The 21,345-nt window shown below is 43.4% G+C and overlaps 1 protein-coding gene across 1 annotated transcript; it reads right to left on the reverse strand.

The window, feature by feature from the left end:
- Nucleotides 1-136: 136 nt before the first annotated feature.
- golgb1 (golgin B1) lies at nucleotides 137-18,868 on the reverse strand. Its single transcript, XM_073480785.1, has 20 exons — nucleotides 18,799-18,868; nucleotides 16,947-17,025; nucleotides 16,102-16,293; nucleotides 15,897-16,010; nucleotides 15,584-15,751; nucleotides 15,376-15,498; nucleotides 14,908-15,021; nucleotides 13,956-14,658; nucleotides 13,767-13,843; nucleotides 11,891-11,951; nucleotides 5,549-10,589; nucleotides 5,058-5,469; nucleotides 4,729-4,962; nucleotides 3,812-4,648; nucleotides 3,443-3,636; nucleotides 3,185-3,344; nucleotides 2,749-2,849; nucleotides 2,601-2,672; nucleotides 2,009-2,099; nucleotides 137-1,912 (listed from the first exon to the last, which is right to left on the reverse strand). The coding sequence occupies exons 2-20, from the start codon at nucleotides 17,013-17,015 to the stop codon at nucleotides 1,775-1,777; spliced, it is 8,901 nt and encodes a 2,966-aa protein (XP_073336886.1). The 5' UTR covers nucleotides 17,016-17,025; nucleotides 18,799-18,868; the 3' UTR covers nucleotides 137-1,774.
- Between the last annotated feature and the right edge of the window lie 2,477 nt (nucleotides 18,869-21,345).

Here is a 21,345-nt window from a genome sequence, read left to right on the forward strand (position 1 = left end):
CACAAACAATAGGACAAAATGTGTTTTTATGTGCTGAATTTCAACAAAAGAAACAAAAGTCCTAATATGAGTCAAAAAGGTCCTAATGTCTGTTTTATAAACAGACACACAAATAATTAATGCTTGACAAGATGAGTCCCTGATCTAAACCACCAACACTTTTATTACAGTTTAGTTTTCTATACAGCCCTTTTTAAGTTATTTACATTAAAAGTACATTTCAGTAGGTGTAAGATGTGAAGAATAACACGTATGTGAAGAGAAGATGAGTACAGAGGGTTCATTTCACCGACAGTGAGCCATTAAATAAACAATAATCAAGAGGATGATATCATTTTACATGTAGGTAGTGTAAAACTCTTGGACAATAAATTATGCTACATCTGAGTAGTCAATAATGGGATGGATATCATTAGAAAACACAGCAGTCTTTCTCCTCTGGAATGAATCCACACGGTGGTAAAACATTGCACCCGGACGGCAACTTCATCTGCCATAAAAACTACAGAGTAAAGTTTAAAAGTGTGCAACAGAAGCATGGACAGAGATTTGTGAGAGGGAAAACCCTCATCCAGCTGATAATACATGTACGTATGTACAAATTTCAATATAATGCTCCTTTTCTCAGAACGTGATTTATATATAAGAGGAAATCGGAAAGGAAAGGAAAACACACAACAGGAATGTGTAAGAACAGAAATTGCACTGTGCTCCGTTTTTGTGCATGAAATGAGCAGAAGAGGAAGAGACGACACCTGAACCTCAAGCCATCTAAACAAAAGTTCAACATATTGGGAACTATGCTTACTTGCTCTCTGGAGAGGTTAAACATTAGACTACAAGATTAAGAAAACTCTCATATCTGTCTACTGCAAGCAGCCAGTTAGCTTAGCACAAAGACTGGAAAAGGGTAAACTAGTCTAGTCGGTTCGCTTAGCTTATCGTCAACCGTTAGCTACCACACTAGAAAAGGGGAAACGAGCCTGGCTTTCACAAACTGTAACAAAATCTGCCAGCACCTCTGAAGCTCATTTATTAACATAACTTGTTTGTTTAATCTTCTTTCAAGTGTCGGCAGCATATTTGGATTCGGTATCCAGATCTTATAATACATCCACGGTTGTTGGGTGTTGAACTTAAGGCCGAAAAAACTAACTTCCTAGTCTCTCCGCTGGTTTCCTGACGACTTCTCAGAGCCAAAATATACTCCAGTCACAGAATATACCGCCTACACATAACCCTCATAAAGCGCAGACTTGTCGTTTTTCTATACTGTCTTGATTAGTTGACGAGTTTACAAATTACATTGGATGGATTTAGTCATATTTGGCTGTTTCCTGTCTTGAATGCTAAGCTAACACATCTGCTGGCTTCAGCGCCATGTGTTACGGACAAACAGCGTAGCCTAGCGTAGTCCCCTAATGTAAAGTGACCCTTTTTTATCCGAATCTAAAGGCACGTGAAGAATCTGCTGAAACACTTGATTATGAATCTACTTAAAATTAAACCATGTCCCTTTATGTCCTCTCTGCTTGGAAAACGTATCATACACCGTCTAACTCATACAATAGCAACACAACTAAAATCAATGACACCAGCTTCCTTTATAAATCCACATACTTTGGCTAAAAGATTACGTCCTTTAAAGTGCAATGTCTGTGTGTAGATATAAGTTATTACATGTAACAATATAAAACATATTGATGGCTTGGGTCAGCTCCGTGTCACCATTTTCTTTCCCCTCCTCTCTCTCTGTTTATAAAGGGAGCTGGTTTCAAAGGTATCCGCCCATACACAGCAGCAGCAGGACGTGCACAGTGAGCAGATAGAGGCTGAGCAGCAGAGGGGTGCGCTGACGGGAGCAGAAGGCCACTCGGAGCATCCTCATCAAACCCGGGCCACCTCTCCGAGTCTGCAAGGGTACAGGAAACATTCAGCTCATAAGTCTTCATTATTGCAGATATTACGATGACAAATGAGGCGGTGCAGCACATTAGTGGAGCCTTACCCGAGTGACGGCTCCTTCCGGCGGCTCGATGAAAACAGCGGTCTCTGACTGATCCTCTTCTTGTGCAGAGTGCCATTTAGCCTGGCTATGACTAACAATAACAATAAAAACAGATGTTAGCCGTCACATGTTGTCGATTGAACACATTTATCAGCGCTAACAGAGTTTACGTGCACTTGAAACCATTAACATACAGAAGAGAAAATAAAACAGCATGATATAAACTAATGTTGTAGTTTTATTATGTGAGATGTGTATTTTAGAGCTGAAACAGTTAATTACCTCAGCAAAGGAGGTTATGTTTTCACCCGTGCTATTTCTTGGTTGGTGTGTTGGTTTGTGATCAGCATTACACTAAAACTACTGAACAGATTTGCATGAAACTTGGATGGAGGACGGGTCTCGGCCCACAATAGACCCCATTAACTTTTGATGTGGATGCGCATAAAAGGGACGGATCCAGAAACATTGTGAGATAGGGCTTTTTTTCTAGATTTTTGTTATTTTCTCAGGGAATAACGCATGGATCTTGGTGAAAATAATCAGGCACATTTAGGTGGCTGGTGAGCTTAGTTTGTGTCACATTTCATACCGTTTGAGTCGATCCTGTGTGTCCATTAGCTGCTCCTCAGCAGCCACCCTCTGATGCATCTCTTCATCCAGCCTGATGTGAAAGAGTTAAACACCAGTTAGTATCCATGTTTTACCAAACCAGTTTTATTTCTGAACCTTTTGTATACCTTCTCTGTAGCTCTTTGACCTCAGCTATGTAGGCATGGCTGTCTAGCTGGCTACTTCGCTCTTGTGGGGCCCCGGGTGCGCTGTGCATTTCCTCTGTGCCCTTTGAGAACATAATGACATTTTAGAAAAATAACAGTATGTACAACATCCTTATCCAGTCTCACCTGGTCGATTTTTTAGTTTTTATTATGCCCTCTGAGAGCCAAACTTCTGAAAGATTCTGAACAGCTTTGGATCAAGGTAAAATATGTCTAACACCACTTCAGGCCCAATTATTTATTCTCTATGTGGTGAGATGTGAAAATAAAAGATAAAGAAATTCCTCTTAGCTTACAACTCATGTCCACAACCCCTGACAAGGACTCACAAGGAGATTTTGATCCATTTTAAAAATGTTGAAAAACACTGACTTAAAGCATGTGTGCAGACCCGTACCTCTCTCTGATACTGTTCCTGCTCAAGTTTGGGCTTATGTGTGCGAGCTTCCTCCAGCATGGCGTTGAGTTGCCGCAGTTGTTGGTCCCTGTCTGAGAGCGTGGTGAGGGTCTGCTGCTTCAGCTGCTCTGCTTGAGCCATCCAGTCCATACGCTCCAGTCTACCAAACACACAAGACACACCAACTTTTCTTTTTCGTCTTTTCTTTCTCCATATTGAGGATAACAACGATGATAAAACACTGCCTCTGCGCCTCACCTGAGAGTTTCTATTTCCTGCTTGCCCATTTCCACCACATTCTCCAGCTGCATTAAGACACTCAGCATGTCTTCGTTCTTCTTTTTCTCCTCAAACAGCTCCTGGCTGACTTTAATCAGCTCTCCTGCTCCCAGTCGAGCCAGCTCTGACTTCTGCTTCTTGAGCTCTGACGTCTGCGTTTGAAGCTGCTCCAGCTGAACACAGAGAGAAGGAAAGGCAAAGAATATGCTGAAATACTGTAGATATCGATGAAAATCCACAAAATAGTTTAACAGTTCACATCGTTAAGGATATTTTTGACAAGAGAGCTGTAATGTATGTGCGTTCATTAATTGAATAGTTACATTTCTTGTCAGACACGTTACTCACCAGTCGCTCCCTGTCATTCTGCAGGGCTTGCAGTGCGTTCTTCAGCCCCCACACTTCTCCGGTGGAGCCTCCCGGGCTGCTGTGCACTGCATGGACACCTGCCTTGCTCATCTCTTCCAGCTTCAGACTAATTTCCTGGGCTTTGTTCACTGCCTCGTCCCTGCTGTCCTGGAGAGAGGCCATGGCTTTAGAGAACGACTGGTTCTCCGCTCTGAGCTGCGTCGTGACCTCTTTCTCCTCCAACAGCTTCTGTTCAACAACCAGTAAGTCTCGGGCCAGCTCTGCCACCCTTTCCTGAGCGCTCTCTGACTCTGTCCTCATTACACCTCCCTCCCATTGCAGCTCAGCTAGCTCTTTGCCCCTGCTCTCCTGCTCTTGCCTCTCCTTCTGTAGAGTCTCCTCCAAAGCCTCCACTTGTTCTCTCGCTGCTTGCAGCTGCTCCCTCAGCTTCTCCACCTCTGCGCCAGGAGCATCAATGACCTTTGCTGCTGTTGTAGACTCAACAGCCTGACTAAGAGTCTCCCTTTCCACTCTGCCCGCTTCTACTTCTGTCTCCCTGGCTTTGCTAACACTCTGTAACTGACTCTCCAATTCCTCACGTTCCCTTTCAAGAGTAGAGATACGTGCTCGCTGAGCTGCCAGGAGCTGTTTGTGTTGGGAGTCCTTCATGCTCAGGACTTGGTTAAGTTCATCACGGTAGCCGTGAAGCTGAGCAGACAGCTTGGCCTTTTCAGCATACAGGTCGTCTCTCTGGACCAGCAGAGAACGCAGCTCCTCCTTCAGGCTGTTGTTCTCACCTGCCGCCTCTTGGATCAGAGCGTCCTTCTCCATCATCACCTGGGACACAACACAAATATTATACTGGACGCTAAAACAAACTCTACAAATATTAGAAGCTTTAGGTTTTTGAACATTACCTGCAGGTGTTTCTCCTCCAGTTGCTTGTACATGTTGAGGACTCTGTCTCTGTCGTCCTGCAGGGAGCCCATGGCCTTCATGAAAGAGTCCAGTCTGGCTTTTCTGTTGTTGCTCTCTTCCTCTGCCTTTCGCAGTTTTTCTTCCAGATCCCGAAGTTCTCCTCGTCTCTGCTCCAGCTCCTCCTCGGCTCCCTGTGCCCTGCTGTCAGCCTCCTTTCTCGCCTCCTCTGCAGCCTGTGAAACAAAACACACATTTGTTAAGAACATCTCATATTTTCCAATTTTCCAATTGATTTCTCAGTAAACATCAATGAACAACATGTTCATACCTCAGTAACAGCTTGCTCCTTCTCCCCCAGCATTTCCACTTCTCTCCTCTCCTTCTCATGCAACTCAGTCTGCAGACTCTCTGTCAAGGCTTTAGAGGATCGCAGGTCTGTCTCTAGTTGCTCTACGTTCAGACACAGCCGCCTCTCTTCTGCCTCCCTCTCTCTCAGCTCAGTCCTGGCCTGGTCGACTTCACCCTGCAGCCGACTCACGGCCTCCTCCAGAGCTCTGGTCCTCTGAAGGAGACTCTCCACCTCATTTTTCAGGGCATGGGCTTCGTTTTGTGCAGACTGCAGCTCGGTTGTAGTTTGCTGAAGTTTGCTCTTCTCCTCCTCGAGGGCAGTTTGGCTCTCTGTGACCTTCTTTATCTCTTCTTCCAGTCTCAGCTGCAAATTTTTGTCTGCTTTCTCGAGTCTGGATGAAAAAAAATTGCGTAAGTTTTGAGAAATAAAAGAAAACATTGAAATAAGACAATAAAAAAGATGTGTTTTACCTCTCGACTGAAAGCTGAAGCTCCTCTTTCAGTGTAGATTCTTTCTGAAGCTGTTCTGCCAGGTCCTTGGCTCGTGTTTCTGCCTCCCGAATTTCAGCCTCCTTACCCTGCAGAGCATCATTAAAGCGAGTCTCCCACTGTCGGGCCTCATCCAACACTCTGTCCCGGTCGTCTTGCAGTGAGGACATGCAGCGCGAGAAGGCAGCTAACCTGGCCAGAGACTCGTCCAGACGAGCTTGTGTCTCCTGAGCCCGTCTCTCAGCTGCTTCTGCGATCTCTCTGGCCTCCAGAGTGGCTTCCTCTTCTTTGTCCCTGTCGCTGTATGCTTCCTCCAGTCTCAGCTCCATCTCCTTGAGCTCGGCTCCCAGCCTGAATCTCACAGAGTCGAGGGTTTGCTCTGCTTCTGCTTTCATTGTGGCCTCTTTCTTTTGGGCATTCTGTTCAAGGTCTGCCTTCTCAGCTAAAGCGTCGCTCGCCTGCTTCTGGGCTTCATCCAGCTGGGATTTGCAGCTCGCCAACTCTGCTTCACTCCTTTTCAGGTCTTCTACAGTTTTGGAAGTCTCCACCTGGGATTGTTCTAGTTTCTTCTGGAGCTCATCGTGGCTGAGCTGCAGCGCTTTAGCTTCTCTTCCCAGTTCACTGATTCTCTCCTGGTACTTGATGCAGTCCTTCTGCAGCTGACGGACCTCCAGCTGCTTCTCCCTCAGCAGTTCCTCCAGCTGACGTGCTCTGCTCTGGCTGCCTTCCCTCACCCTCTGTGCAGACCTCAGCTGTTGCTCCAGCTCCCTCTGCTTACCGGACTCTGCTTCAGCTTCGGCTCTTTCTCTCTGGGCTTGCCTCATGTCCTCCTCCAGCCTGGCAGCCCGATCACTCTCACTCTGAGCCGCGGCTTCGAGCTCGGCTCGCTCTCTCTCCAACCTCTCCACCTCTCGCTGCAGCTCAGCGAGGTGCTCCCGATTGTCTGCTGCCTCTTGCTGATAGCCGGCAATGCTCCCGTTGAGCTGAGCCAACTGGTTCATCAGGCGCTCCTCCACGTTATCCTTCTCAGTTTCGAGGCTTCTGAGGAGCTCTTTAAACTGGGCTTCCCTCTTTGAACCCTCTTCAATCAGACTCTTTTCTCTCTCTTTGCTCTCTTGGAGGCACTTCTCCAAAGAGGCCACAAGGCTCTCCTTCTCTTTGCCCTCCTGAAGATCTCGCTCAAAAGAGGCCAGTTGAGCTTTGAGTTCAGCCTCCTGTTGCTGCCACAGCTCCCTCTCCGCATTGACAGCTGCCTCCATCTCCCTCATTTTATCCTCCAATAAAACTTGAGCAGTCATTTCTGCTTTTTCTTCTTCCTCAGCAGGTTGTAAATGTGTTTCTGGTGCATGCACTGCAACTATTTCATCAGCTGGTGTCTCCTCTCCTTTGTCTTCATTCTGACTCTCAACCGGTTCTGCTCTGGTCATGATTATGTCTGATTTCTGAGCGGTGACAACTTCTTCTACAACAGCGGCAGAGCCAAGAAGAGTAGCCTCAACTACATTGTCCTCTTTCTCTCCTGTTTGTGCAAGTTGTTCCTTCAACTCTTCAACCTGCTGCCCTAAAGAGTCTCGTTCAGCCACTGCAGCGTCCAACTCTGCTTTCAAAGCTCCCAGCTCATCCTGAAGTCTCTCAACTTCAGCATTGAGAACCCTGCTCTCTCGTTTTGTTCCAGTCCTTTCCTGCATCTCTTTCAGTCTCTCATTCTCCTCCTCTAAATCCAGTATTTTGTGCTGCTTTGTTTTGGCAAACTTTCTCATTTTGTCTTTCACTGAATCCACCTCTTTCTGTGCCTCTTCTGCCTGTCTTTCAGCTTCCTGTCTGGCAGCCTCGTGCGTCCTCACCTTGGCTGAGAGCTCTTGCCTCTCCTGCCTGGCGGCCTCCAGGACTCGCCTCACTCGCTCTGCCTCGTCGCTCACGTTCTCGTACGACTTGAGCAGAGTCTCGTACTCTTCCTTCATGCTTTGAACCTTTTCCTCCCATTCTTTGCATCTCCTCGCGGCCTCTTCTTTCGCCAGCTCCACTTCTCTCTTACAGGCGTCTTTCTCGTTCAGTATGCCCTCCATGGCCAGTTTGAGGCTCTCGCAGGATGAGCCTAAGCTTTCGTTTTCCAGTAACGTCCGGTCAACCTCATCAATCAGTTTCACTTTTTCCGCTCTGAGCTTCTCCAGCTCATCCTCGGCTGACTCCATTTTCTGCTGCAGTTCAGCTATGAGCTTCTCAGTTGAAGCCAGTTGTTCCTTCTGGGTTTTGTTTTCTTTTAAAGCATCTTTGCGTGAGATCAGAGCAGCCTGAAGCTTCCGTTGAAGCTGCTGGATCTTCGCCTCGCTGTCTTTTTCTTCCTCTTGCTTCTGTGGAACCTCAACCTCTAACCTTTGGGTTTTTTCTTGCTCAGCCTTCAGTTCTTCCTGTAAAGCAGATATTAGCTGATCCTTCTCAGACACTGTGTCCTGCATTGAGTGTATGAGAGAGTTCTGCTCGCTGAGCTGCTGACTCAGCTCCATGATTTCATGGTTCTTATTGTCGAGGAACTGCTTGAAATCTTCCACTTCAGCCTGAAGACTTGCAATGCAGGATGTAGAATCGGCAGATGCTGCGTCGGCTGCAGCTTCCATCTCTGCTTTCAAGGATTCAGCGTAAGACTCTGCTTGGTGATGCTTTTCTCGTAGATCATTAATTTCCTCTGAGAGTGCATCGATCTGTCTTTCCTTTTCTCGTAGTGCTTTTAGCTCTTCGCCCACTTCCAAAACTTCAGCCTCCTTCTGTGACAAACTGGTTTGGGTTTCCTGCAGCTGCTTCTCTAGCTCTGCGTTAGCAATCCGCACAGTTTGGATCTCTTCAGTGAGAGCTTTCAGAGATTCCTCCATTTGTGCAGAAAGAACGTCAGACTTCTCTGCAGGAGGCTGAACTGGAGCGCTGGATTGTGGTTGTGATGAATCCGTCTCAGATGCAGCAAAGTCCACCCAATCCTCCTGGACCCAGTCACCTGCTGCTTGCTTTTCCAACTTTTCAGCCAGTTGCTTGCCCTCTTGGTGAGGCACTTCCTCCCTTTTTTCTTCAAACTCTCTCAGTTTAGTCAGAAGAACTTGTCGGTCGTCGCTCTGCAGCTCAAAACGCTCCATCAGATCGCTGTATTCTTCTTTCTGCTGCTTCAGCTGCTCACGGTGGTGCCTATCTTTCTCTTTTGCTTTGCGGATGGTCTCCTTGCGAGACTCTTGGGCCTCCTGAACTTTCTTCTGAAGGGTTTCACACTCGGCTTCAAGAGAAGTCACTTGGGATTGTAACACAGTTGTTTCAGGTGAAGTGTTGGCCTGCTGAGAGTTTTCAGCCTCTTCGCTTAGCTTTTTATTCAGAGCAAGTGCCTCAGTGAGAGCTTCATCCTGCTGGCTGATCCTCTGCTCAAGAGTCTCAACTGTCTCTTCTTTGGATCTTACAGCTTGCTCCAGTTCGATGAGTTTAGCCTCCATTTCTTCAATCTCAGGTCCTCTAGATTGTTCTACCTCTGGTGTTTCTACCTTTTGCTCTTTCCATTTCTTTGCTTCGATCTCAAAATCAGCAACTTTCTTCATGAGCTCTTTGCGTTGCACAAGAGCAGCCTGCAGCTTCTTCTTCGCGGTCATCAGTTGGCTTTCGAGCACTCCTTTCTCTTTTCGCAAACTAGCAAGTTCATCGTCTTCATGAGCAGCTGAGTCTTCACTACTAACATTATCTTTCTCATCTTTGACTTTCTCCAGTTCCACTATCTGCTCTTTCAGTTTATTGACTTCTCTGTCTGTCTGGAACTTCTCTTCTTCTGCCTGGAGGAGTTTAGCGGACATGCTGTCACTGAGCTCCATCACCTCTTGCTCCTTTTGGCTGAGACGAAGGTGCAGCTCGCTGATCTCTGAGTCCTTCTTGGACAAAGTGTCATTGTTGATCTCTGACGTCTGAGAGTATTCCAACATGCTGTTTTCCATTTCTCGAAGCCTCCTTTCAAGCTCAGAGGAGAGGAGCTCTCTGTCCTCCAGCTGAACACTCAGCATCCTGAACTGCCCCTGCTGCTCAGAGAAAGCTTCACGGGCCATTTCCAGATCTGCCTGCATGGCCTGGATCTTCTCCTCCTTTGCGTTACTTTGAGTGGTTAAAATTTCTATCTGTTCTTCTAGAAGCTGCATTTCTACGCTGTGTTTATCCACCACAGAGCTGCCCTGTTGGGAAAGCTTGTCCACCTCCTCTCTGGCTGATTGAAGCTCCTCTGCAAAATTATTCACCTTTAACTCGGCCTCTTCTCTGGCAGCATTGAGAGACTGTGTGTCTTCTTCCAGGCTCTTGATTTTCTCCTGTGACTCTGCTGCTGCGTCTCTGAGCCTCTGCAGTTCAGCCAAAAGCTCGCTGTACCTCTTCTGAAGCTCCTCAGCTAACGCCTGAGCGAAGACCTGACCAGAGGGTTCGTTTCCATCTGTGGAGGAAGAACTCTGGTGAGTTACATGAACTTGTACCGTCTCTCGGATGATGACAGAGGAGGACTCGACTTGAACTGTGGAGGTCTCCGACTCCATGCTCGTTGCCTCCCACGACGACTGCAGCTGCATCTGGCCCAAGTCCTGCATTAAGGATGGCCACTCCTGGCCTCCATCTTGATTCATAGCTTCCAGGAGGGTCCAGCTGCTGTGGGCCACCTCTGAATCTGAACTGGCAACCATCTCATCCGAGGAGGTCCCTTTGGATTCTTCTGGGGATTCAGACTGGTGTCCAATAAGCTCTGGGCTGCTCTCATTATCAGCAGGAATGGAGATGACCGAGGTGTCTTCAGCAACTAAAGTGGTCTCCTCGTCTTGTGTGTCCTCCATGAAGTCAGTGAGGGCTGCAGAGCTGTCACGTGAGGGTGTACTGGCGTCCTGAGCCTGATCTGGAGTTTGATCATCGTTCTCACAGGATGCAACCCCACTGGAGATCTGCTCTTTAGCCAGTCTGAGAGACTCCTGTAAGGCGGCCAGCTCGTTGTCTTTTTCTAACAGCTGCTGCTCCAGTTCCACGATGTGAGCTGTAAGACAACAAAGTAGAATATGTAATTAGAAAAACACATTTTGGACTTCTGTATTTGCTCGTAATGCGTACTGAGGGGAGATTCCTTCTCTAAGCCTCTCAGGGTTTTATGAATCCTGCACAATCTGTTTCTTTTATTTTGTTGCTGTGTTTCTGCTGTTTTGTTTTACTGTGCAAATTAATAAGTCAAAAATGTAACTAAAACAGGGAATTTGGTTTTCTATGTCCTATGACTGCATCAGAAAGTTTCCTTCCAAGTGGGTTAAAGTGTTTTGGCATATGATCACATGTTTAATTCATAACCAATCAGAAATATCTCAAGTCAAGCAGAAGATTGTAAAAAGAGATGTTTCAAAAATAGATACTGGAAGAAATAGTGTTGTCTCGCATTTTAAATCCAATTACAGACTTGTAGTGTACTTTTCTGCAATCTGAAGATAATACAAAAAACACTCTGAATAGTGGAAGAAGACAGTTCTGTTGTTCTTTGTCTCGCAGTTTGGCTCCTAAGAGCCTGTTAGTGGTTATCTATTTAAAGTTGTTGCAGGCTGATCAAAGGAAGAAAACAAACCACCCCAACTCTAATCCATACAGCCTAACAATTACTTTACGTAACAAGTAATAACTAATCAAGCAAAAATGTCTCATCTAACAACAAAAGCTTCAGAAGAGGGTTTGTGCTGCTCAGATACACAACAGATCAAAGTTCATTCTGAGAGCTTGTCATTTAGAAATGTAATATTTAACTCAACAAAATCAATCCCGGAAACGGAATGAACTATTTTTATTATCTTGGTCGGTCTAGTTGAAGACTTCTGCACATTAACACGCTGCACATAAAATAATAAAAATAAAACAAAGACAGGATGATGTCCTGAAGTATGACTTTGTAAACTTTTCCTCTCACAGTGTTTGACAGGTGAAAACACCTTCATAGCACCCAGAATTGATTTAAAAGCAGAGCAGTGGTGCCAAAACTTTTTCCCTTGTAGGGAAACTACTTGGCCACAGACCAAAAACAAACTGACTTGGCTTGACTCGTAAGTAGAAGCACCACAATAATATTTATATTATGTAATTAAATTAAAACTATTGATGCAGAACTTTATACTGGCGGGTAGCTTCATCTGTAAAAAAGCATAATATGGCTGCAACTGATGGTTAATTTTATTTACAGATTAATTGTCTTCGACAAGCAGAGCAAAATTCCTTTTTACCGTCTGTGTGAACATTGGAGCATTTTATTGTTTTGATGTAACGTATGAATTTTATTTTGGGAGTGATATCCTGTTTTTGTACCTTTTTTAGCTTCAGATGAATCCTCTGCTGATGGTTCAGTCGCGTCATCTCTTTCAGACATCTGAAACAGACAGACACAGAAAATGAGAACTGGCAGGATTGAAACTTTTTGATCATTTATTTAATCATCCACGAGAAGAAAAAGGAGGAATGACACTTTAAAAAACTCAATATGGTGACACTTACAATTTAAATCTCTATCAGCTGCATACACGGCTGTAGTGTTAGGTGAAGGTCAGGTATGATAGCGGATCAGTGCAGAAGGGATTAGACATGCTTCCTCACAGCGAGTTGAAGTGTTGTACTGTATTAAGTACTGTCTATGACCCTGCTCCTGTCCTGTCTGGGACACCTGGCCAGACACCACTTGTGTCTCTGAACCAGGTGTAGAGGATGAGACCAGTCCGACCGCCCTGCTCTCAAAATAAAAGTTGACTCCGCAAACTTTATTTAAGTGAAAGAGGAAAAGTGCTCATGAAAAGGCTGTCTGGCTTTGTAGACAGAACTACTTTAAATTAAATAATTAAAAGTTCTTATTCTTGAGCTTACACTAAGCTACATATCTTCTACTTCAATACCTTTTTTTAATCATAAAAACAGAGACGGAGAGACGTTACAAAGGCACTGAGAGACTTTGAAGTTAAAGCCTCGCAGAGATGATAAAACTTACAGAATATTTCAGAGCTATTTAAGAATTCCTTTTGAAGTTTATATCTCAAGAAAAATAAGCTGCTTTCATCCGGTGTCAAGCAGGTAATGATCCCCAAAACAACTTTAAGATTTCATTCGCATTGTGATCGGAATGTGAATCATCCGGACCTGTGTTTCTCCAACTTTTTACATCGTGTACCACCTTGAAAATGATCAGGCTCGCCAGGTACCACAATTATGACCAACATACCTACAACACAGTAGTGTTGGTGTACTCTGTTCAGCTTACTGTAAGTAGCCACTAGCACTCAGTTAAGTGTTGTCATCTTCAGTTCAGTTCCCGTTTGGAGCCATGTTTGTAGTGTTTTTGAACCTTTCATTTTACGCAGCTTGCTATCGTGCCGTCACAGTTTTAATTAAGACGTATGCGACATGCGTGAAGTGACTACAAATACAATCATATTAGAGGAAAGACAAAACTTACTTTAAATATTTCATTTTAAGTACTTTAATTTAAAATTCTACTGCATGTTGATGGCATTTTATGTTTTTAAATTAACTTTAAAAGACATACGTTGAATTCCTCTGGGTATCAAAGGTCCTCGGTACCACAGTTTGAGATTAGTGGCTATAGACCACATTTGGAGGTGATTTGCCTCATTTGTAAAATCTCAGCCAGGTGAGAATGTAGTCTGTACAGTATGACCACATTCTTCTAGCTAATAACTCCAAGTAGTAGCTAGAAGTCTAAGTGATGAATGCAGGGTGTACAATTTAATGTTTTTTAAAACTTTTCAAGACATATTTTAACCAAATTTAAGACTGTTTTTGAACAAATCCAGGTTACGTATAAAGGTATGTAGTTTATATATGTGGTCCTGTCCAGAGGAAGGTTTTATGCAGAGGTGGCAAAAGTACACACTTTATTTTACTCGTGTGGAAGTTATGCTTTTAAAGCATATTTTAAAAATTCAAAGGACAGTAAGTGACGGACAGCAGCCTCTGGTTCCTTTGACCTCAGGTGCACCATGTTTGTTGAAGAGTCCACAAGCTCTGCCTAACTCATTTACATAGTGAGATCTCATCACATCGCAGGCAGAATCAAGATTTTAATCCCAACAGACAATACAAAGGCTCTTGGACTGGACGGCATCACCCAGATAATGCATCCAGAGACAGATGATATGTCAATACCAGGTGTAAATGAGTTCTTCTTGGCACTGACCGTTACGATTTGCTGCTCCAGCTCTTGTATCTTGGCAGCGGTTTCCTCCTGTTCTGTGTTTTTTCTGTCTAGTTGATCTGAAAATCAGAGATTCATCATAAAATATCTTATCATATAATATAATACTGAAGGGTTGGGATTAACACACTGAATTTCACGAAAAGAGAAAACCCAGGCACATTTTCTTACCCTGAAGGGTTTCCATGGTGTGGGTGAGCTCGGCACAATGTTCCTCACTCTCACTGCGTTCATCTTTCAGCTTCGTCAGTTGTGTCTCGATAGACTGCACAGCGTCCAGGACCAGGGAGAAGTCAGCAGGGAAAGGGAGCTCCTCTGTTGATTGCCCATCTTCTGGAGCCAAAGAACGAAGTTGTCTCCATATTTCAGCCAAGATCTCACCCTTCCTCTGAGAATCTTCCTGCTCCTCCTTCAGTGAAGCCAGCTCTCGCTCTAGTTTCTCCACTTCTGACTTCTCCCTCTCTGGGGCGTCCTGGCTGGCATGCTCAACTACCTCCCTCATAGATGCAAGCTCACTTTCAAGCCGAACTATTTCCGCCCTGTCTCTCTCTGAAGCATTGTGGCTCACTTGGACGGCTGCAAGCTCAGCCTCTTTCATCACAGCTAGTTCTCTCTCCAACCTGGCAACTTCCATCCTCTCCCTCTCCAGAGCCTCCTGACTAACATGCTCTGCCTCTCTCAAGGAGGCCAGCTCGCTCTCCTGCCTAGCCACCTCCATGCTCTGCCTTTCCAAAGCCTCCAGGCTGGTTCGGAGGGCTGCGAGTTCAGCATCGGCCCTGCTGGACCGTTCGGCCCACTGCTGCCTCTCCTCCTCCCTCTGCTTGACGGCCTCGGCCAACTCCTGCTCCATCTGCCGGAACTGAGCAGTCAAGATCTGTGCAGAAAGAGAACAAGGCAGAGAGGAGGAGGATGTTAGTGGGTGTGTGTTTTGTGGCTCAGCCAAACAATGCATACTAATGACGATATAGGGTGTGTTTGTTTGAACAGTCATCTTTTCATCAAGCAGGAGCAGGTTTCATTAGACGTGAAGCATATGTAAATATCTGCCAATGTGTGGAACAGTGTCTAAACCAACATGCTTTAAGTAGCTGCACATTGGCATCCAGAACAACAGGATCTGTACCTGTTTCTGCTGGTCAGCACTGCTCACTTCCTGCTGCAGCATCTCCAGCACTTGGGACCGAGAGTTTAAGGACTCCTCGAGCTCCTCACAGCGCCTCTGTGCTGCATTCAGGGCCTAGGAGGAAGAAAAAGACCAAATTGTATTCAGGGTAAACTAACCTTTGAAATAAGGCCTTCATCTGCTGAATAAAATACAAATACAAAAGAAATACAAACAGATATTGTTTTTCTGACTATTTTCTGACACTTTATAGACCTAACAATGAATTAAGATAATAACCAGCATATAAATCGACAATAATTAAACGGTAACCACAGTAATTGTTGTTGCAGCTCTAAAATCAACATAAAAAGAGATGAAAACGAGAAAAAGTCAGAAACACACTTAGACTAGGGGTTGAATTGGTGAATTATAAATGAATTAACCACAAATTAGGAGTCAGTTATTTGATAAAACTGCTGGATGTACCTGCTGAAGCTCGCCATCATTCTGAGTCTGTGCCGAGACCCTCAGCAGCTCTTCTTCGTGTTTCTGGATCTGCTCCTGGAAACGCACGTCCTTCTCACAGACTACAGCCTGCAGCTTCCTCAACTGAAAACAAAAAAAACCCAAATCATTCAGGAAGAGCTCTGTCATGAAACTTCAACATCATTAATTCAAGACAACGCGTTGTCACCTGTTCAGCATGTGCAGACTCTTTCTCTTGAAGGAGCTGTTCTGTGGTCTGGAGTCGTTCCTGAAGCCCTCTGTTGTTCGCCTCCTCCTCGCTCAGCTTGTTTTTAAGTTCCTGGAGCTCCTCCTCGACTGCAGCATCGGCTCCTGTGAAAGAGCTGTCTGGACTCTGCTGCAGACAAAACAGATGTTCAAGTTAGATAAAAAAAACAAAAAAAACAGAGTGCTCTAGCTTTATTATTAGTTTGTGGTTAGCGAGATGCAAAAGAGAGCTAGAGGAGGAGCCTACAATCATGACTGAGATGAATCAGACTTACTGTTGCACCTCCCTGTCCTTTCAGTTCAGTTATCTGTTTGGTGAGTGAGGCCATCTTTGCTTTGGCCTGAAGTTTGAGTTTGGTGAAGCGGGCCTCAGCTTCATCTTTGTCATTCTGCGGATATGAAGCAAAAAAAGTATATGTGCTCAGTCAGGAAAGACGTTACTTTGCATAAAGAATATAGTGACTTTTAGAGACTTGATACCTTCAGCTGTGCAACTTTGTTGGTCAGCTCAGTGTCCTTCTGGACGAGCTGGGTGTCTTTATCTCGGATGAGCTCCTTCAGGTGGACCACCAGTTGTTCCAGGTGAGCCAGCCTGTCCATGACCTCCTCAGGCGCCTCAGACTCCACCGGAGACTGGCTCTCATCGGCGGGGAGCTGAGGCACCAGCGTGCCCTGATTACAGAAACGGATAAAGTCAGTTTGTTTGTCACAGTTAGTGCAACTCAACCTGTATAAAACAGCAACATAATGTTCTTGTTATGTCTGAGAAAACAACTCTGATGATGTGATTAGGGTCAGAGTTATGTCAACATTTTGAGTCAGCGAGTGAACTTGCCTTTCTTGTTTATCTTGCATTACATATTTAGATATCCTGGAAGTATGTAATAGAAGATACAACTGTCTCTGACCTATTTCTGTGGAAAAAAAGCTGTGCACACTGCTACGAAACTTGGACAATGAATCGGGTGCATGATAGGGGGAGCAATCAAGACAAACAAATCTCCGGCAATCACAGATAACCAGTCTTCTTATTTATTTGTTGGCAAAAAAACAAAACAAATGTGTTTCAGCTGGAAGCCCTCATCAGCCAATAAATACACAAAAACAATAAATAAAAAAGACTACTTAATCTGTGAGTGTTTTCTTTGTTTTGATCTATTTCTGTAAAGATACGACGCCTAAAGAAATCATCTTTTTTTGCTTCAAAACATGAGAGTCAAGCAGACATTTCCTGTCATCATCTTCAGAGGATAAAAAGCTCTTGAGAGTGTTAAAATTGGACCAGACACAAAATATGCAAATACTTATATGTGTTGCCATCTCACCTGTGGGTCTCCATCTGGGGCCTCCTCTCCAGAGAGCTCCTGGAGGACCGTGGCCAGACGGCTGAACATAAAGACGGCACTGCAAGGAGGGAAATAATAACAAATCTTTGAGGCTTCAGTGTAAACCAACAATAGCAATGTGTGTGACATATAAATCATTCCTTTGCTGCACCTGCGCACACCCTGCTTTGTTTGCTGTAGATAAAATGGTGGAAATGTAACACCTATTCATCAAAACCGTTCTGCTGTTGACACAGTCGATAATGTCCTCCGTCAATGTTAAGCCTGCGTATTTTTTTTTTAGCTGCGAGCATGTTTTTTTTATTTATTTATAGTAGCATAATTGCAGCCTACAGTTAAACCTGTCTTGCGTTCATAATGCACTTGCCCTTCTTCGAAGACGCTGCCAAGAACAGCTTGAAGTGCTGCCTGACGCTGATGCTGAATGACATGTCCTCTGAGGTGTGAATATACACAGAGTCCCGAGCATATTTACTGTATTACGCTGTTTTATGTACACAGTGTCAGCAGGCAGAGGCAGGAAACATTACACTAAAGCTGAATCTGTTAATCGAGCAGTCAAAGGCTACTACCAAGTATTTTCCGTATTGATTAATCGATTATTTTCAAGATTAATCGATTAGTTGTTTGCGCTGTAAACTGTGAGAAAATAGTGAAAAATGTCAGTCAGTGGTTCCCTTTACAAAATAGGGTAACACTTCATTTTACAGGTCCGGAAATCGCATAGTAAGTAGGTGTTAATTACCAAGCAATACATTTGCAATAACCTTCAAATTACAACAATAATTACCTCAAAGTTTATTGAAAATTGCCGCAATATTATCTAATAATAATCTTCTATTTTCCAACAAACAGTTAATAAATATCTGATCATTTCTTTCTTCTTTCTGTGTAACTTCCCCTCAGCAGAACACTAAAGTGAAATGAATTGTTGCAGCTTAATTTATAAATAATTTCTGCCCGACTTCTGCAGGAAGTACTTATTTTAAAATGATGGAATGAAAAGCAGTATTTTGGTGCAGCCATCGGTCTTTTTTCTAAAAATTACATGGGATATTTTAGTGTTTCGCTTGATTTGTTTATTCTGTGACTTATCTGAATCTTTATTTTGTGCATTTCATTTGATGTATATATTCATGCACATGCATATATGCACCCATATCCCAATATCCCTAACTAATTGTGTAATAAGCAGACTAACTCGTGCATTAGGTCATATAAGTGTATTACATTTTATTTATTTATTCACTTATTCATTTATTTATTACTTTAATTGGATATTTGCAGCTTTTTATGAACCACACAGTTTTGCACCACCACGCATGCTGAAGCATATTTTAGATAATGTCTTACTTTTCCTCCTCTCAACCAAAACAACACATTAGCAGACAGCCCCAGCCTGTTTACTCCCGAGTCGGACCGGGAAGACCCGACTCCTCCCCGAGCCCGCCGGACACTCCACTGCGGCTGCGTCACTCTTTTTGTGAACAAGCAAAGATTATAGCAAGCTAACGCGAAAATGGACGGCAAACTTTTCACACGGCTGGACGGCGACATTTTAAAAAAGCAGCAGACACATTAGGAGATTAAGACGAGGCGTCGTGAGCGGGATGGTCCGTGAAAACCTCCAGTGTTTACTCTGACCGTAGTTTACCACGGAACTGTAAGTTAGCTAAGGCTACTTTAGCTAGCTAACGCTGATCACTCGTAAATAAGGACAGCTTCCTTTAAAAACCTGCCTCGCTGCGGGTTTTCTCCTCCGTTGCGTGACAGCTCAGCTATGCAGCCCGCAAAAAGGTGTCTTTTTTAAAAGAGAGGACCTTTAACTCACCTGTGCGAGTGCTTCCCAGGTAAATGTATCCGCTTTTTATCTGAAATATTTCCTCGGATGGATGTCAGGGCATAGCCACATCACCAAACATTCCCGGAAACAGAGCTTCCTGAGCTCTGATTGGACGGCCGGGGAGCTACGTGGGTAAGGGACTGTCTTGCAAGTTCCCAAGCGTCGACTCCTTTCTAGGGAGCATCTGCAAGGAATATAAGTTTTTAAAAAAAAAACGAAAAATGAGCCCCTAAGCCAAAAATACACAGATTTTCTACACCTGGAAGCGTAAAGAAGACAAAATGAAGATGGCAGGACATGATCAAAGAGTCAATCTGATCATCAACCAAGGCAGGCAGCTGGGGAGGAGTCTGATGCTGCTGGCGCACTACACCACAGTGTTTGTGGCCTTCGTGGGGCGCACGGTGCAGTGGATGGTGGATGCGGTGAAGTGGACCAGCCTGTTTGCACGCTACACAGTGTCAGTGTTTGACTCCATCTACAGACATCTGCACTGGGGGAAGAGGAAAGGCGCCAGAGAGATCTGCCCGAGCTCGGACATGGAACCACAGTGACTTGATGTTTATTATGACTGTGTTGTCGAGACAGGAAGCCAAATCAACATAACAGAGTATGTAAAAGAAGCTGAAGGAAGAAAAAGAAGGAACTCCTGATAGTGGATGAAGAATGAAAATGAGGCCTTAATGAAGTCAGAAGAAATATGGCTTTTTACTTTTTTAAGCTCTTAAAACATAGTCTTATTAGTGGTATATTTGTATATGTGGTGACATTTATTCCATATTTTGTTATTGTCAATTCAAAAGCTCTTCCAACATGTTGGAAACAAAATGGGTCTCGCAACCCTGCTGATATGACTGTTCATGCAAATGTATCACAGGGTAATTCAAATTAAAGTAAGGTATGCCTTTTCCGTATAACATTATTGCACTTACAGCGGAGAGAGGGTGTAGTTTTTAAACTGACGGCTACTCGAACATGAAAACTTTTGCAGCCAAATGATTTTATTTTTTACATCCGTGCCTGTCTGAAGTATAAAGAAGAATTTCATTTTGCTGTAACATCTGTTGGTTTTATCGCAAATTGTGACATAATGAGCTACCAAACTGACTGCATCGGTTATCTGTGGAGATGCTGCTTCCTGTGGTTTTCCTGTGATGATTTTCAAACTTGTATTTTGAAACTTTAATGGCCAGAAAGAAACACTACATTTCTGCTGAATGTAATCCCTGTAAACCTTTGCTGGAACGCTGATGTGAGAAAGTGAAATGTTACTTTAAGTTGCTGCATTTACTGATTAAGTTTTTTACTTTTTTTATATTTTCATTAATAGTACGTTTAGACTTCATTTTAAGCACTGACATATATAAACATGTTATTTTTCTTTATTTCTTGTTAGCGAAATGTTGGAAACATTAACCACATGCATACTGCTTTAAAATATGATTCTAAGTCTTTGTGGTAAAGTAAGGAAGTGGTTCTTCTTTCTTTTCAATCAACAAGCACTAAAATATGTTTGTTTTATTTGACTTGTTTCTTGTATTGACACTAAGATCAAAAAGCTATCTGCAGTGTTTTGATATCGGTTTGACTAAATCAAACTGTAATGTTTAAGTTACTATACCAATCAGCCATGGCTCACGCCATCTTGGTTTTAAACTGTGGTATCCAAATAAAATTCTCAATCATATAATGTTTTGTAGTTTATTTGATTTATTATCTTATTTAAGCAGCAACTTACTAATTTTATTATCATTTTATTTATGATGAATTTGCTGATTTGTCTCTAGTTTCCTCCTCAAATCTTTGTTGTATTTTGTCAGAAAATAATTGTTTTCATTCAGACAAATAATGTATACAACATAACATATTCAGTTCATACATACGTGTAACTTGGGAGTCACGTAAGATGGCCAAATCACCCCCTGGCCACCAATCCAAACATACCATGGCACTGAACATGTCATAACCAAAAAAAACAAACAATCATCCCTCAAACAAATACTTGTAACATATACATATACACAATACCTACACATATACAGATAATGTACTGTACGTACATAATAATACACACTTGTTTACACACAAACACTCACAAAAACATTGATATTCTAGTTCTAAATATATAAGCTTAAGCCCTTTCAATGACCAATGTCTATTTGTCTATTTTCAATAACTTTCAAGGCCCTCAAATTCCCAAATTTTAAATGATTTCAAGGAGCTGTGGGAACATTGGAAATGTAAGCATCACATGACTTTGCAAAAGACTGCAAAAACAATGTGGGATATAAACAACAAAAAGAAAAGGTAAAACAGAAAGATGATATTTGATAAATCAGTATTGAGTAAAATACTGAAACCACAACTTAAAAACACTTTACAAGTGAATTCAAGAGTAAATAAACAAAAAATACAGAAATGTCATTAAAATGTACTACTAAAATTGGTGCCATTACCCTTTAAAGCTGCTACAGGTAATTTTCATGTCTTGTTGATTCTGGCGCCCCCTGTGGACGAAAGCAAAATACACTTTTA

Source organism: Pagrus major, chromosome 14 (assembly GCF_040436345.1).
Source record: "Pagrus major chromosome 14, Pma_NU_1.0".
Classification (NCBI taxonomy): domain Eukaryota; kingdom Metazoa; phylum Chordata; class Actinopteri; order Spariformes; family Sparidae; genus Pagrus; species Pagrus major.